Source organism: Nilaparvata lugens, chromosome 1 (genome assembly GCF_014356525.2).
Source record: "Nilaparvata lugens isolate BPH chromosome 1, ASM1435652v1, whole genome shotgun sequence".
Taxonomy (NCBI): Eukaryota; Metazoa; Arthropoda; class Insecta; order Hemiptera; family Delphacidae; genus Nilaparvata; species Nilaparvata lugens.
The window spans coordinates 80870140-80884511 of NC_052504.1; the positions used below are offsets into that span (position 1 = coordinate 80870140).

A 14372-nucleotide genomic window follows, 5' to 3' on the forward strand; every position below is an offset into this window, starting at 1 on the left:
GGTAAACTAAAACTAAATTCAAGAGCAGCAGATTTTATACTAGTAGGCGAGTACTGCTATTAGTCAAGGGCATGAACGCCAGCCATTGGCCCAGCTAGACAGTCTCCTCCCACTTAACGTTATAACAGAAACGTTTAATGGTGGTTTAAGCAACAGACTCACCATGATAACGAAATATACTTCAGTACAAAATAAAAACAAGAAAACAAGTAAAAGATAATTAAACAAGTAACCTATGTAAATAGGAAAACTATCAACTAATGTATGCTAACAATGTTATGATAAAACTAAATTCGTATTGTATTGGTTGAAAAGAAACTCATTTCCAATCTCTGATGTGTTCTTTAATTCTACTTTTGAAACTTCTACCTTGTTGTACATATAACAAGCATTAAAATTGTGATCTAATGTTTTGATTATTCAAATTAATCATATTTTGAAACTTCTCACGATATTTTTGTTATGTATCATAGTGTAAATCTAACAAACTACACTGCAATCTTACATCCGATCGCAAAGCTCCCAAAAATTGAAAACGTTCTGTTGCTAGAAGCTTGGAGACGATGACACATGTTGGTTAGATTAACTGAGTCTTATTTCTGAATCCAATGTAAGTTCACTTTAATATTATACGAGGAACAAATTACTTTCGCAGTTGAGGGATGACAGAGCTCGGCTCAGGTAGGATTAGGTTGAGCCGCCGTGAGCTTACAGCAGCATCGCAGTCATAATTGGTTGTTTTAATAGGCAACTTGAGATGATGATCATGATGCCACCGCCTTCATAATATTATTATTGCCGCTCGGAAACTTCGCCTTGCTGCTATGTAATAAAGGTGCGCTGATGCCTCTGATATCCAATCCACTGCAGCCCTAATCACGCACCAAGATTATAGTAGAGTTCTGGTGATAAGGTATGCGTGTGTGTGAGTGGATTTAGTAAAATTAACATCTAGAACCAAGAAAAAGAAGGATAAGCCGGAGAAGATAACTCACAAAGGAGAAATGAGGGAATACATGATCATAAAAAAAGAAAATATTTGAGAAGCTAAATACGAAGAAGAATATAGGAATTGGTAGAAGAGCAAGATATAACGGTACAAGATAGGAAACGCAGGGATTCCCTCCTGGAGATGTCTAGTTACACTATTGCACTATTGAATTGGCAGAATAACTATTCAGAGCAGTATGAGTACAACAGCTTTTGCTAACTAGTGGAAGAGCACTGGTGTTTTATACTGTTTTAAAGTACCGTACATTTTTTATAATTTTTTACATTGTTGTACTAAATCAAATAAATTATGAGACTCATGTTATATTGTATCTTGCAATTAGTAATATCATTGATAGTATTTCAAGCCAACACATTGCAATGAATTGATCGTAGAATAGTTATGGAAATCACTAATTCCAATATCAAAAATATCTATCATTGAATGTAATTGTTGACTGCTGAACTCATCAGTAGCCTAAATCAAATGTCATGCAACTTTCATTTGTAAACTGATTCTTAGAATGTGAATTTTAATTGCTATCAAAAACGTTGTTAATACACTAGTTTACAAGAAGCTATGCAGCAGTGTTTTCTTCGAGAAGAGAAAAAAGAGACGATTTGAAAGAGGAAGAAGCGTTGGGGTGAAGGAGCAATCCAGAAGGTGTAGTGTAGGAAAGAATCGAAGAAGAAAACTGTAAGGGTACGAACTCTTCGGTAATAAAACATAACAACGAGTTGAAGTAAATTGAAGCAGATAAAAGTGTGGTAGAGTGCGTGTAGAAGTTATAACTGATATCGATTGAACAAGTTCGGAAGCCAACGGAGAAACGGCCAAGTGAACACTCCAAGAAAACCAGTTCATATCTCATACATCTTCATGGGTTCCTTCCATTATCCATCTCATACTTTTTCGTGTAACCCTCTTGAAGCTCACTTAAGTTACAATATGCAGTTTCCATTTTGTAGTTCATGGAAGTTTTAAAATGTCTTGACAAATATTTCGAATTAATCATGTGTACTCCATTTGAACAGTGGATCAGTATTATAAGATTGTTATCTTAAGAGACACAGATAACAATCGTTGTTTTCGGTGGGTGATTCCACTTTTAGGCCCGGTTGCACAACAGCCGGTTAAATTTCAACCGTGTTTAATTACACGAGAACCAATCAGAGAAGGCGTTTTTGAAAAGACGGCTTCTCTGATTGGTTCTCGTGAAATTAATCACGGTTAAAATTTAACCGGCTGTTGTGCAACCGGCACTTAATGTTTTTTTCATGACCTTTCGCGAGTTTCCAAAGCGGAATATAATGAAGTATTTGTTTTAACGAGGTTTGATATATCGGAGTTCTACTGTTTATCGATGGTTGTTGAACAATGACTAGCAAATTACATTGACCTATTTCAACAATGTTATCAATTAATGCAATCAATTGGAATTTCAAACAGCCCTGGACACTGGAATGGACAACCACTCATGAACAATGATGAAAATGTATGAACTGCACGAAATGTCGGTCTGTAAATAATTCGTTTGGTGGATGCCAATCACAGTTACGCCTCTTTTTAGCGATTTGATTGGTGGACGCAAACTTCGATATTATCGCAGTCTTCTATAGACATGCTAGCAATATTGTTACATCAGCTACAATACAGATTCTTGACAGGAATTGTCAATATGGAGCATGATGTCATGATGTACAAACGAATAGCTTCCATTCTTATTCAATTCTATGGAGATGTTTACGACATGAACAGAATCTCATAGCTTCATTTTGCTGGATCATAATTATTTGAAATTTGTAATCGCAATCTGATAAATAAATTACATTACATACATGTAATATAACAATGCCATATTCTCAATCAAATTCTGATTTAATAAAATCTTTTCAAAATCATTTCGACGTTAATAAAATATGAATTGGGTCGATTAGTATTAGATCAATGAATGTTTTTCGATCTAAAAAGTCATGGACTCAGTAACTTCTATTCTCAAAGAAAATTGTTATATCAAATCGACTCTTTATAATATTAATATGATAGATAAAATTACTAAGATTGAATTAATAGATAAAATTACTAATAAATAAACTAAGCATATACTGTAGAGTGTAGAATACAGGTAGTAGCAAAAGCTTTGGTTATTGGTATACTGAATCCATTAGAAGAGAGCATGGAAAAATATAGAATATGGAATATAGAAATATAAAAGAAGAAATGAATTATTACTTCCTTTTCTATTCTTCTTATCAGTGTAGCATTACGTCCTCATGAATTATATAGCATTGACCTGTGTATTGTAGCTGGTGCTGAAGTCAGTAACATTGTAAGGGGCGGTGGGAAGGAAATGTAGAAGAAGGAACAAAGTGACAGGAAGCAGAGAATGGAGGGACAGGAAGCGAGAATGAAGATGAATAGAGACGGAGGATTCACTTGATGAATAGTACAGCTGAGCCTAGATTTGGGTCAAAACAATGCGGCGTAATAAGGAGAGAAAATCTGTAATGTCGGCAGAGTTGAAAGCTCATATCACTCTCCACTACAAATCTCTCCACCTCTTTGTTTCACTAACACTCATTTTCTCCTCCCGTTCTCTTTGCATTTTCTTGCTTTCTCTTTCACTCACGTGTTCTCTCTTCTTCTACTATACAACTGATGACTTGACTTACGGATGATTTTAGGGAAGATATCAGCGATCCATTGCGACAAAAACAAAACAGGGAATATCCCAAGATAATAAAAAAAAACTCAATAGAGACCATTAGTGCATGGGTCAATGCATTGTAAGATAGTCGCCCAGTTATGTCGTATACAATAAATTAAGGTTACTCAGTCTTATCATCAAACACATTATAAATAATCTATAGATTCGAGCACATCCAGGGGATATGAGAGGTATGTGAGAAGAATATGAATCTCTTAAGAAAACGAAAATCATGAACATATTATTCTTTCGAGTACATTACTTACTCTAATAATCACGTGATAGTCAATTTGTGTTCGAATTATGACATCTCCAAGGAAAATTCATCTCAGTTAATAACGAGACTGTTAAACCACTCTTTCATTTTGCAAAACAAAATACGATTTCTGTACGGAACGTTTCGAGTTGTAGACTTCGGAAGCGTTTTCACATTTTATCAAATAAATATTATGAAAGTCGGCTTAAATTCAGGACGTGCAAACTTTCCCCATGATCAAAAACACAGTTGTTTTTCCTGCCCAGGCAAACGCTAGGACTCGATGTGAAACCCACTTCGTCAACAAACATCCCTTTTCGGCTAAATAATCGTTGCAAATTCTACTCACTTCGGCCAAATTTCGTCTACTTCCCATCAAATAACCCTCAGATTTATATTTGATTAATATTTTCTAATAGGTTTAGGGATTTCTTCTAAAATAACTAGTCAGGAAATTAAGTTTTTTCAAACTCCTGAGAAGAACTTTTTAATTTTAGACATAATTTGATTCATCACCGCAGACCGCAGCTCTAGGAAGTACTAAATTTTCGATACTATAAGTTTGTTTAACGATCTGAGAACTGAGAAACTTGCAAAATGATATAATTTCAATAGTTAGTCTATTATTCTCACAATTTTTCTAGGATTGGTTGAGGATTTACAGCGTTGCACTGTTCTTTCATGCTGTATTTGTGAATCGGTTGAGGAATCAGTGGAACCTTCGGAACAATCACTTGATGATCGGCTTTTTCATATCAATAGGTGGTATTAAAAATCAACTGTGTCTTGTGTATTCAAACTATTGGACACTGGTGATTAGTCCAACCCTGCAGATCCACCACACTTCAACTCTAGTTATCGAATTTTCATGTCAGAAATATAGCAAACTACTTTGCTCTTCCTTCCACTTAGTAAACACTTATCAACTCCAATTATTGATAAGGAAATTGCTATTTCCTATTTCTTGGATGCAGGTGCTGCGACTGAAGATTTGAAGTAAGCTTCAGACTATATTCCAAGAAGAACAAGGGGTTGTAATTGGGTTGTACTCGAAAGATAGAGAAGTTCTCCCATTACCTCACAAGGAAATTAGAAATACGAATGCAGAACTTACTTATCGTTCTCGGGCTTTCTCATGAGCATCTACCCTGAATGGGAATGAGTATCACTACAAGAGTGCAACACACCAATCTTGAATTATCAGTTTGGTGGAAGTTGTAGCTCAGCAGTTACTATTGTAACTGTATCTTTAATTGTAACTTTATCTGATACCACATATCAGATAACTCTACAGACAAGCGATGTGAATGTGATAACAACTCGCCCTATGTCTACTATTAAAAGGGCGGCTGCTTTAAGTGGAATCTACTAACAGACTGGTACAAACTTCCGAGTCACTTATCGGTGGTTCAGATTCGGAACCTCTCAAGGAACGAACCTACTTGACCTCTGTTTCTGCAAAGCAATCATCACCTAGCATCATTATCGTGATTTGTCGTGTCCGCGTATCATAATGACACGACTGACTTGCAAATGAGAGCTGCATTTCAATGGGGAATGATTATACAAGAGCTGCATTTCAATGGGGAATATTATTAAGAGAGCTGAATATTGATGATTGATGACTGACCTTCGTTCTGTTGATGGTCGGGAGGTTTGTCGCGCACTCTCGACTGGTGAGTGCCCATCTGATGACGTCACGCGTCATGCATCACTCACGCACACTGCTCACCAAAAACACTCCATGCTCTTCCATCACTCCTCAACGTTCGCCTGAAACATGAATTGATTGTTGGATTTTAAAACAAGTTTAAATTAACAAGAAATTAGAACATAAAGTACCTGTAAATATTTGAAAATTATAATCTTCAGATAATATAAATATATTATACTGTATATATAAATCAATTTCCTACGTAGTTCAAAGCATCAAGAGAGTAAATGCAATTTCGAATTAAAATTAGACTCACGCGAAAGCCAATGATATTCACAATGAGAATGAATTACATTCATTATAAACCGAACAAAAAATTTCTTATCATTTTATGTGGTTAGAATCTGTAGACAAAAAATACAAAACGTAGCACTTGATTTATAATTGAAGAGCAGCTCCATTTATCAGCTAGCCCACCACTACAAAATCTCATGATTTATAATTCGTAATTTCTTTCTTTTCTATTCAAGAAAAAAAGGTAAGGTATGAGCTTTGTCACGAAAAACTCGTCTCAGAGAGAAGATTGACGGTGTTTTATTATTGGATTGATGATGATGGTTCTTCCCTTTTCCCTTTCCCGAATTTTGTGAATGCTCTGTACCCCCATTGTCAATTTATAGGTACTTTTTTTTTTTTTTCTCTCTCTCTCTCTCTCTCTCTCTCTGTTGCTGTGATTGAAGAGTGGCGCAAAGAATTCGTCGAATGAAAGCATCCTTGGTTCGTTCGAGTAGAGAGCGGACAGATTTGCGAACGAATTTAATTAAACGATTGAAGAAATGCAAAGCCAATCAATCGTATTGCCTCTTCGCCCTTATGTTACACAGTCCTCGCTTACAACCGACACAATGACAATCATTCATCTTGATTAAGCATTTCTTCACCAATTCCTCTGCTTCTCTATCTCACTCTTATCCTCATTCTCTTTTTTGTTCTACCCTAACTTTCCTTCTTCCTCTGTTCGTTTTTCTTTGCTAATCGTCTTAGTTCTGTTTCTCCTTCAGGTATCTCTCAGTTTCCCTCTGTAGCAATTGAAGCATTCCACTCATTAATTACGAATTTCTTCCTTTGCTATTGTAGCCTCTATACAATAGATCAGAGAATTTGAGATTTATTTTTCAACAATGAATTATTCGATTTATGTGAACCCACAAAGAGAAAAACGTTCACCCAAATAAGTTTTACATTGTATTTCCGATTGGAATTTCTATTTTGCATTGCTGAATTCCATACAACCATGTGAAATACAATCTTGTAATAATTATTTCTCTAAACTCTGAAGCTGGATTCGCAGACAACAGTGACAGTTGGTGAAAATATAATTCCTACGAGTTCTAATTGGACTATTCCCACTTAGCACGGCTGAGTGAGTATAAATAGTCCAATTAAAACGCGTGAGAAATATATTTTGACTGTTCAATGTCACTGTTGTGTGCGAATCCAGCTTGAAGCGATATTCCGAAGTCGATGAAGGGTTTTTATATTTCCTGAGCTAAAATAAACTTCATCGTTCATTATGGTAATATATATTATGGATGTCAATTACAAAATCTGGTGTGGTACACTCACACAACTTTCCTTGCTCATTGATCTATAAGCCTCATTCTTGAAAGAGGATAATTTCGGGGAATAACATTATGCCGATTGGCGGCTAAATAATTAAAAATATGATAATACTATTGTTATTATTGTTATTGTTTTCAGAGTACATTTTCCTTTGTTTGGATTATGAAATTTGAGGATTTTTCAAAAGTTGTCAAAACAGCTGTTCTACAAATAAAATATCGACATGTGTTCTTTTGAATAAACTGCTCTACCTACCTAACTCACGCACGAGAAGGAGGTTACAAAGTAAATTTCTCAGGGATGGGGTGGACCCCCTGTTAGTTTCCCAGGGAGGAGACCCATGCCAGTTAATAGAGCTGATAAATAACTATACAGGGTATGAATTTGAAAAAAATCGGTCAATCATTTTTGAGAAAATCGTGATAGAAATTTAACAAAATTCATTCTTCTCAAGAATATTACGGAGCTCCTGCAATTTTCACAGAAATGAGACTTATGTCAGTTGATAGGGCTTATAAATAGCTATCTAGGGTATGAATTTGAAGAAAATCTTTCTCGAGAAAACCGTGAAAAATATAGTTTTTTTAGCCATTATCCGCCATTTTTTCCGTCATTTTGAATTGAATTTCTTATTGTCGGATCCTCATGGTATAAGGACCTTGATTTCAAGTCAATCGGTTAATTAGGAATGGAGTTATCGTGTTCACAGACACACACACACACACACACACACACACACACACACAACACACACACCACACACACCACACACACACACACACACACACACACACACACACACACACAACACACACACACACACACACACACAACACACCACACACACACACCACCACACACACACACACACACACACACACACACACACACACCACACCACACACACACACACACACACAACACACACACACACACACACACACACACACACACACACACACACACAAATCATGTTTTTGGACTCAGGGCACCTTGAAACGTATAGAAAAAAATTGAAAACGTATAAAAATGAAATTAGGGTACCTTGAATTTTTTTGGAAAGCAATACTTTCCTTACATATGGTAATAGGGCAAGGAAAGTAATGAAACGTATACAAAACATGAAATTAGGGTATCTTCATTTTTTTGGAAAGCAATACTTTCCTCACCTATGATAATAGGGCAAGGAAAGTAAAAAAGACTAGCCTACTAGGAGAAGTAGATGAAGGAAGATATCAAATCCCAATCTGAAAATTGATGGACATCTATTGTTCTGTTATAAAAATGAATAGTGAATGCTGGATGTAGCGAATGGTGGAAGAGAAAAGGTTAGTAAATCGAAGATAAAAACGTGATTGACAGCCATTGTTTTGTAATAGCTTTCATATATGATTAGATTTCATGGTTACTCAATATGGAAACAGTCATCCAATCAAGACTGACTGGGGAGGAGGTGGAGGTTGAATGTATAATGGTGAACCTGTCTCCCTAAGCTTAAATTTACTCGTGATTGATTTGTCGTTTGTCTCCACTCGTGGAACCTTACTGAAAATTGGGAAAAGGGAATAAAGAAGGCATGAACTATGGAAATTCTATTTTTTTTCATATCAATCATCACAATGCGTTGTCAAAGATGGTTGCGAGGGAAACTGCTGTCGTTGATTGATGCTGGAGGGGCTGAGAGAGGTTGCAGGATGACTGACGAGTATTATTCAAATCAAATTCAAATTGAGTATTACCATGTAGATCGAAATAAATGGTGGCTAGAAGTGGATGATGAGGGTGGTGCGGCTCTTCTTCCATCTTTCGACAGGCAAAAAATATTGTAATGATGGTGATTTTTTTCATCTTGACATTTCTGTCTTCCCTCCACCGACCTCTCGTTTTTCTCCTGATATCTACTCCTTCATTCCCATCGGATAAAGGTTTCTCACCCTATTTCAAAGCGTTTCCTTTAACCTTATTCTGTCATTTTTCTACAATTGGACGGTTCGAGATTATTCGTAATTTATGTATTTTAAGCAACTTTATTTCATCCTTATCCTTCACACTAAGTTGTGTATCCTACTCTTTATCACATTCATCTCATGATCATTATGTAGTCTGTTTAAATTATTTTATAAATCTCCATTCTTATTGATCAATAGTAAAGTTAGTAGACAGTCTATCTAATGACGTTGGATTAATAGGTTATCCTCAACTACAGTACTTAGTCTTTTTTTATTAGTGTTCTTCGCTACTCCTATCCTTGGTAGAGAGTTAGTGGGAAGGATATTTTGCATATTCTTTCCGAAGAATGGACATTGATATGTTCAAAGCTCGCCAATTTCTGTAGATGCACAACAATATTATCTATAGTCATTCCACACTTTTTTTTTAATCATAAACAGACCAATAATTATTTTCTTAGTCTATATTATTTAAAATCATCTTTAATTTTGCTGCATTGTAAGCTATTGTATATAAGTAGTGTATAAGTCAGTATATATTCTAATCTACATAAATGAAGTACTCAATCAATCCTACTCATTTTCTCTTTTCTCCACTCATTGAGTTGATTTTCATTGGGTTGCATACTTTGACACCCAGCTTTCACTATTTCTATCTTCTCCTTTCATTATCGATTCCATATTGTGGAAGGTGAAAGGTCTAGTGTTGTGATTTCAGTGGTTTCACCAATCCCTTTTCCAATCCCCAGTGGGAAACAAGTGACCCGTAATATAACGTGAAAGTAATGCAGAGAAAAAGATGGTGATGAGAAATAAAGAGAGAGAAAGAGAGAGATTGAGATAGAAAGAGTGGAAGAGAGATAAAGATGGAGGATGAGAAAAATAAAGAATGATTTTCTGAGAATGGAATCGACTGAATTGGCATTCTCATCATCGTTATGTCTCTCTTTCTCTTTTTTTTCTTTTCTCACTCTCTCTTCTCCCACTCCATTGTTTTCTCGATCTGCTCCCCTTTTTATTTCGAACTTTATCAATCTCCTTCCGTCAGCCACATTATTTTCTTTGCTGACAAATGATGAGAAAGGAGCTTTTCTGCTGAGTAAGAGATTTTTCCTTTTCCGCTACCTTTTCATCTTACTTACATCCCCCACCTGGACCAACATGGAGCCTCAATCGAAAAATCTCCTTTTGTTTCCTCTTCATTGACTATCTGAATTATTGAATGCTTTTATCCTTCTATCGCAGGCAAAATATTACAAAGTTGCTTGATGATGGTATACTTTGAAAAATGAATATCGTCACGAGGGAATTCTATACAAACAAGAAGTAGATAATGATGATTTTTTCTTTGTTTTGCTACTCCTTACTTAAGTTTTTGTTCAATATTAAGAGACTCTATTCAAGTAAATTAACATTTTAAAAAGATAGTGATTTCAGACTGTAACTAAAAAACGGAGATAAGTAACAGGCTATCCTCACTCCTACTGATCTATCAATATCACTTATTAATTCTATGAATAATATTCTACATTTAAAAATACTCTCTTTTGATTATTGATTTCCATTTGCTCAATGTTAGCTTTGATCTTGTAATATTTTTCCTCAATAAATGTGAAGAGTTTCACGGCAGAGAGGTCCTAGAGTCCTAACTCCATCCTTAATGATTGGCAAATAAATTTAATTTCGATATTGGCTTCATAGTCTATTTTAGTTCATTTGCAATACAGATTGATAACAAGCTAATAGAATATTGTATACACTAGAGTCTTCCTTCGCGTGTGATTATCATATCTTAGAGTAAAACTGGAAATTATTGTGAAATACATTTGTAAAAAAACTAGATTTATACCTAGTGACCTCTTTGATAATCACCTACAGAGAGCTTTATGGCTTTATGGACTAGATTTTCTTTACAAAAAGGTTCGCTCTACCGTTTGCTTTTATTGTTGAGAAATTCTTTGATAAAAAGTGAATTTCTAAAAAAATTCAGTGAATGACAGATTCATTCACTTCACAAAATATGAACTTCAAATTATAACTCAAATTCTCAACATCTCAGCGGTGTTTGAATCCATTTATTGAAATAGCTATTGCGATGTTCAAAACCGATTAGCCGATAATATTGCTTGAAGAGGCCGTAGATATCCCTGTTAGAGAATGCGTAAATCACAAAACCTACAAATTAATGATTTCTGACAAACAACGGTCAAAGATGGAATTGGTGATGACAAAGTTGATTGAATTGAATGAAATTTGTATACAAATGAGAATGAAAAGTGGTGGTTACATTTTCACTACAAAATATAATTTCATGATGCCTGAAATATCAATACAATAGTAATGTCCATTATTCCCATTATGATAGTGGATATTCCAATTCCGGATGTTCAATGTTCCATTTACAAATTTTCATATTTCAATCCCATTCAAATAACCATGCCATTCTGGTTTCACTGACATATTTCAACATTTCATTGCATATCCAGTCACCATTGATGTATTCATATAGTTTGTTCTTGTGGATGTTCATAAGGATATAATGGACATCATAGATATCAGTGGTTCTCAGTTGATTGAAGTTGGTTCTCTGGGAGTATTCCACATTGCTAAGCCTATTGGATTACAAGCTTAATTTGTAGATGTGGTGATCCCGTCGTCTATTTATAGCGATGGAATGTTCGCCGGCCCCTATATTTTCGCCTTTGACTGTGAACAAGAAGACTAATCTCAATTTCAAAGGGCGAATGATGTTGTGGGCCAACACTGCATATTGAAAGCTACCACTATCCATTCATTACCGATGGAAGAAGCGTACAGGCGTAGTTGTACAGTGCTGCTATCTTTCCATAGAAATGATGAATGTATAGAGTGGATGAAGGGTAGGAATCGGTGGTAGCTTTATTACAAGCCAGTCAGTCTGTTCTCTCTAACTAAGTCAATTACTGTTAGAACTGGCTGGCTTGTGCTATTCTATTATCTATCATCTCTTCTACCCACAATTTGTACCGTAGTTATAGTGAGGTTTCAGCTACATTCCGATTTATAATAGGCTGAACAACCAACCACCTTGTGGATGAGGATTATGTGCTAGAGTGACTTTCTCTCATTTACATGCTTATCAAGTATAAATCAAAATTCGGTTTGGAGAATAATTAATTAATGTCCTCGCAAATGCATGGATATTTTGATGATAGTAATTTGTGAATTGCAAAGATAATTACCTCATACGGAACAGAGCTCCCTAATGAATATTTAGCTCCTATTGCAGTCCGTAAGCCTCGATGCTATACATCTGGCAATCAGTAATCACTGGAGTTGTGTGTGAATGACTACGTTGCACAAATAATATCAGAATCAATCTTTTTGCGGACGTTTATCGAAATATTATCGGTATTGGAAAACAGCTTCCTGTCATGCAATAAAATGTAAATTGCTTCCGAGTGAACTCGACCGTTAACTGTTTATTCTGCCAAATTTCACTTTCGATCGCTCTGATTTTGTTCAGCTCCAGTTTTGATTATGGTATGAGTGAGTGTTCCATGGAAATGCAATTGGTGAAAATGAGTGATGCGTGAGTTGTCAATGTAATCCTTCTGCCATCGGAAATATACGGGGGTTTACGTAGAATTAGGTGAGCTGTATTCTTCACAGAAAAGAGTATTATTTCATGTTTTCAAAACATTGAAATTTCAGAGTTCTAGGGAATTGGAGGATCCATGTTGATTGTGAAAATTTTGTGATAACTGTTGATGTTGGAACTTCTGTTTCTTCATATTAGGCAGTCAGTCTCATTGTATCAAAATTCATAGAAATTTATTAGAGATATAAAATTCAGACAAATAGAGAACATCTACCTTATACTTGCAACACATAGAAGAGTTATTATTATTTGATTATCTCATTGTTCGAATTATTATTAATGTTGTTCGCATGTTCACATATTGTTTCCATTCTCAACAATGGCACGATATCCTTTCTGTTTTCATAAACTGTTCAATTCCTGTAATGCACATTTCCCTCAATATTCAGTTCAAAACTAAGCTGATGCATGTTTTTCCATCTTCTCGTACATAATGAGATCTTATTATCTAAGATAACAGTGGTCGACGGGTGATAGCAATTTCCGGTTCAACCTAATAATAGTTCCTCTTTCTCCGACATAAAATAACTATCAACTATAAAATTTCACATTTTCTTGTATTAAGCTTATTGAGAATAAAACTTCATTCACTCAAAATAACTATCAACTATTCATTCTAACGATTTGAACCTGGTAGTGGTCGAAAAGCTTAATGAACGGAATAAAAGGCTGTGACATCACAAACCACTCTCTGTCACAGACAGCACCGTATCGCGCAAGCGTTAGTAACGGTTTTTCCCGTTCCATTCAGTCAGATCTTTGAATGTAACGTTCTTTGTGATGATGGTTACCGAGCACCGTAACTGGAGCCGTCATTCCATTTTGATGATGATATTATTATCTAATTATGATTTATCAATAAATTCGATATATCATCATTTCATTCAATAAAAGTAAAAGTACTTTTCAATAATATAATTAATAAAATATAACGGTTGTTATTTAACTAATGTTGAAAAACACTATAACTAAGTCAGCATATTGTCATTTCAAAGCAAAAACCTAAACCCTAACCTCCCCTTTCATATTTAAAACATTAATAAACATAAATCTTTGTAGAAACCCGTAATCCCTTCCAGCATATTGCAATTTCAAAGCAAAATCCTAACCCCCTAACCTATCTTTTCACCTTTAAAATATCAAAAACCATAATTCTACCTGGACCCTAGCCCCTTCTAGCATATTGCAATTTCAAAGCACAAAACCTAACCTATCCTTATGAAACATTATTAAATATAATCTAAATAAAACCTAACCCTTAAGCCTATTTTGTCAATTAGTTGAATTTCTACATTGTTGATAAACGATGTGGCAACCTTGCAATGCATGAAAGAGATCAACGTTGGTGTTGCTATCCTTGTCTATCATTCGACAAAGCAGGTAGTACTATCCTTTTCTTTCTCCGCAACGATGCCAAATCTGTTTTTGACAATGTAGAAAGATAATTAATCAAGGCAGAGAATCGGCAACGCTGTTCTCCCATCTTTATCCACTGTCATTATAACGTGGATCTCACTATAGCGCCATCTGCTTTGTTGAATGATACCAGGAC

At 35.3% G+C, this 14372-nt stretch overlaps 1 protein-coding gene across 1 annotated transcript in view; it reads right to left on the reverse strand.

Moving 5' to 3' along the window:
• The window catches only part of LOC111055572 (serine/threonine-protein kinase 32A), a 63385-nt gene that overhangs the window by 46606 nt on the left and 2407 nt on the right, over positions 1–14372 (reverse strand). Inside the window, 1 exon segment of the mRNA XM_039444697.1 lies at positions 5585–5727. Within this exon segment, the coding sequence (XP_039300631.1) occupies positions 5585–5642 (58 nt within the window). The 5' untranslated portion in view covers positions 5643–5727.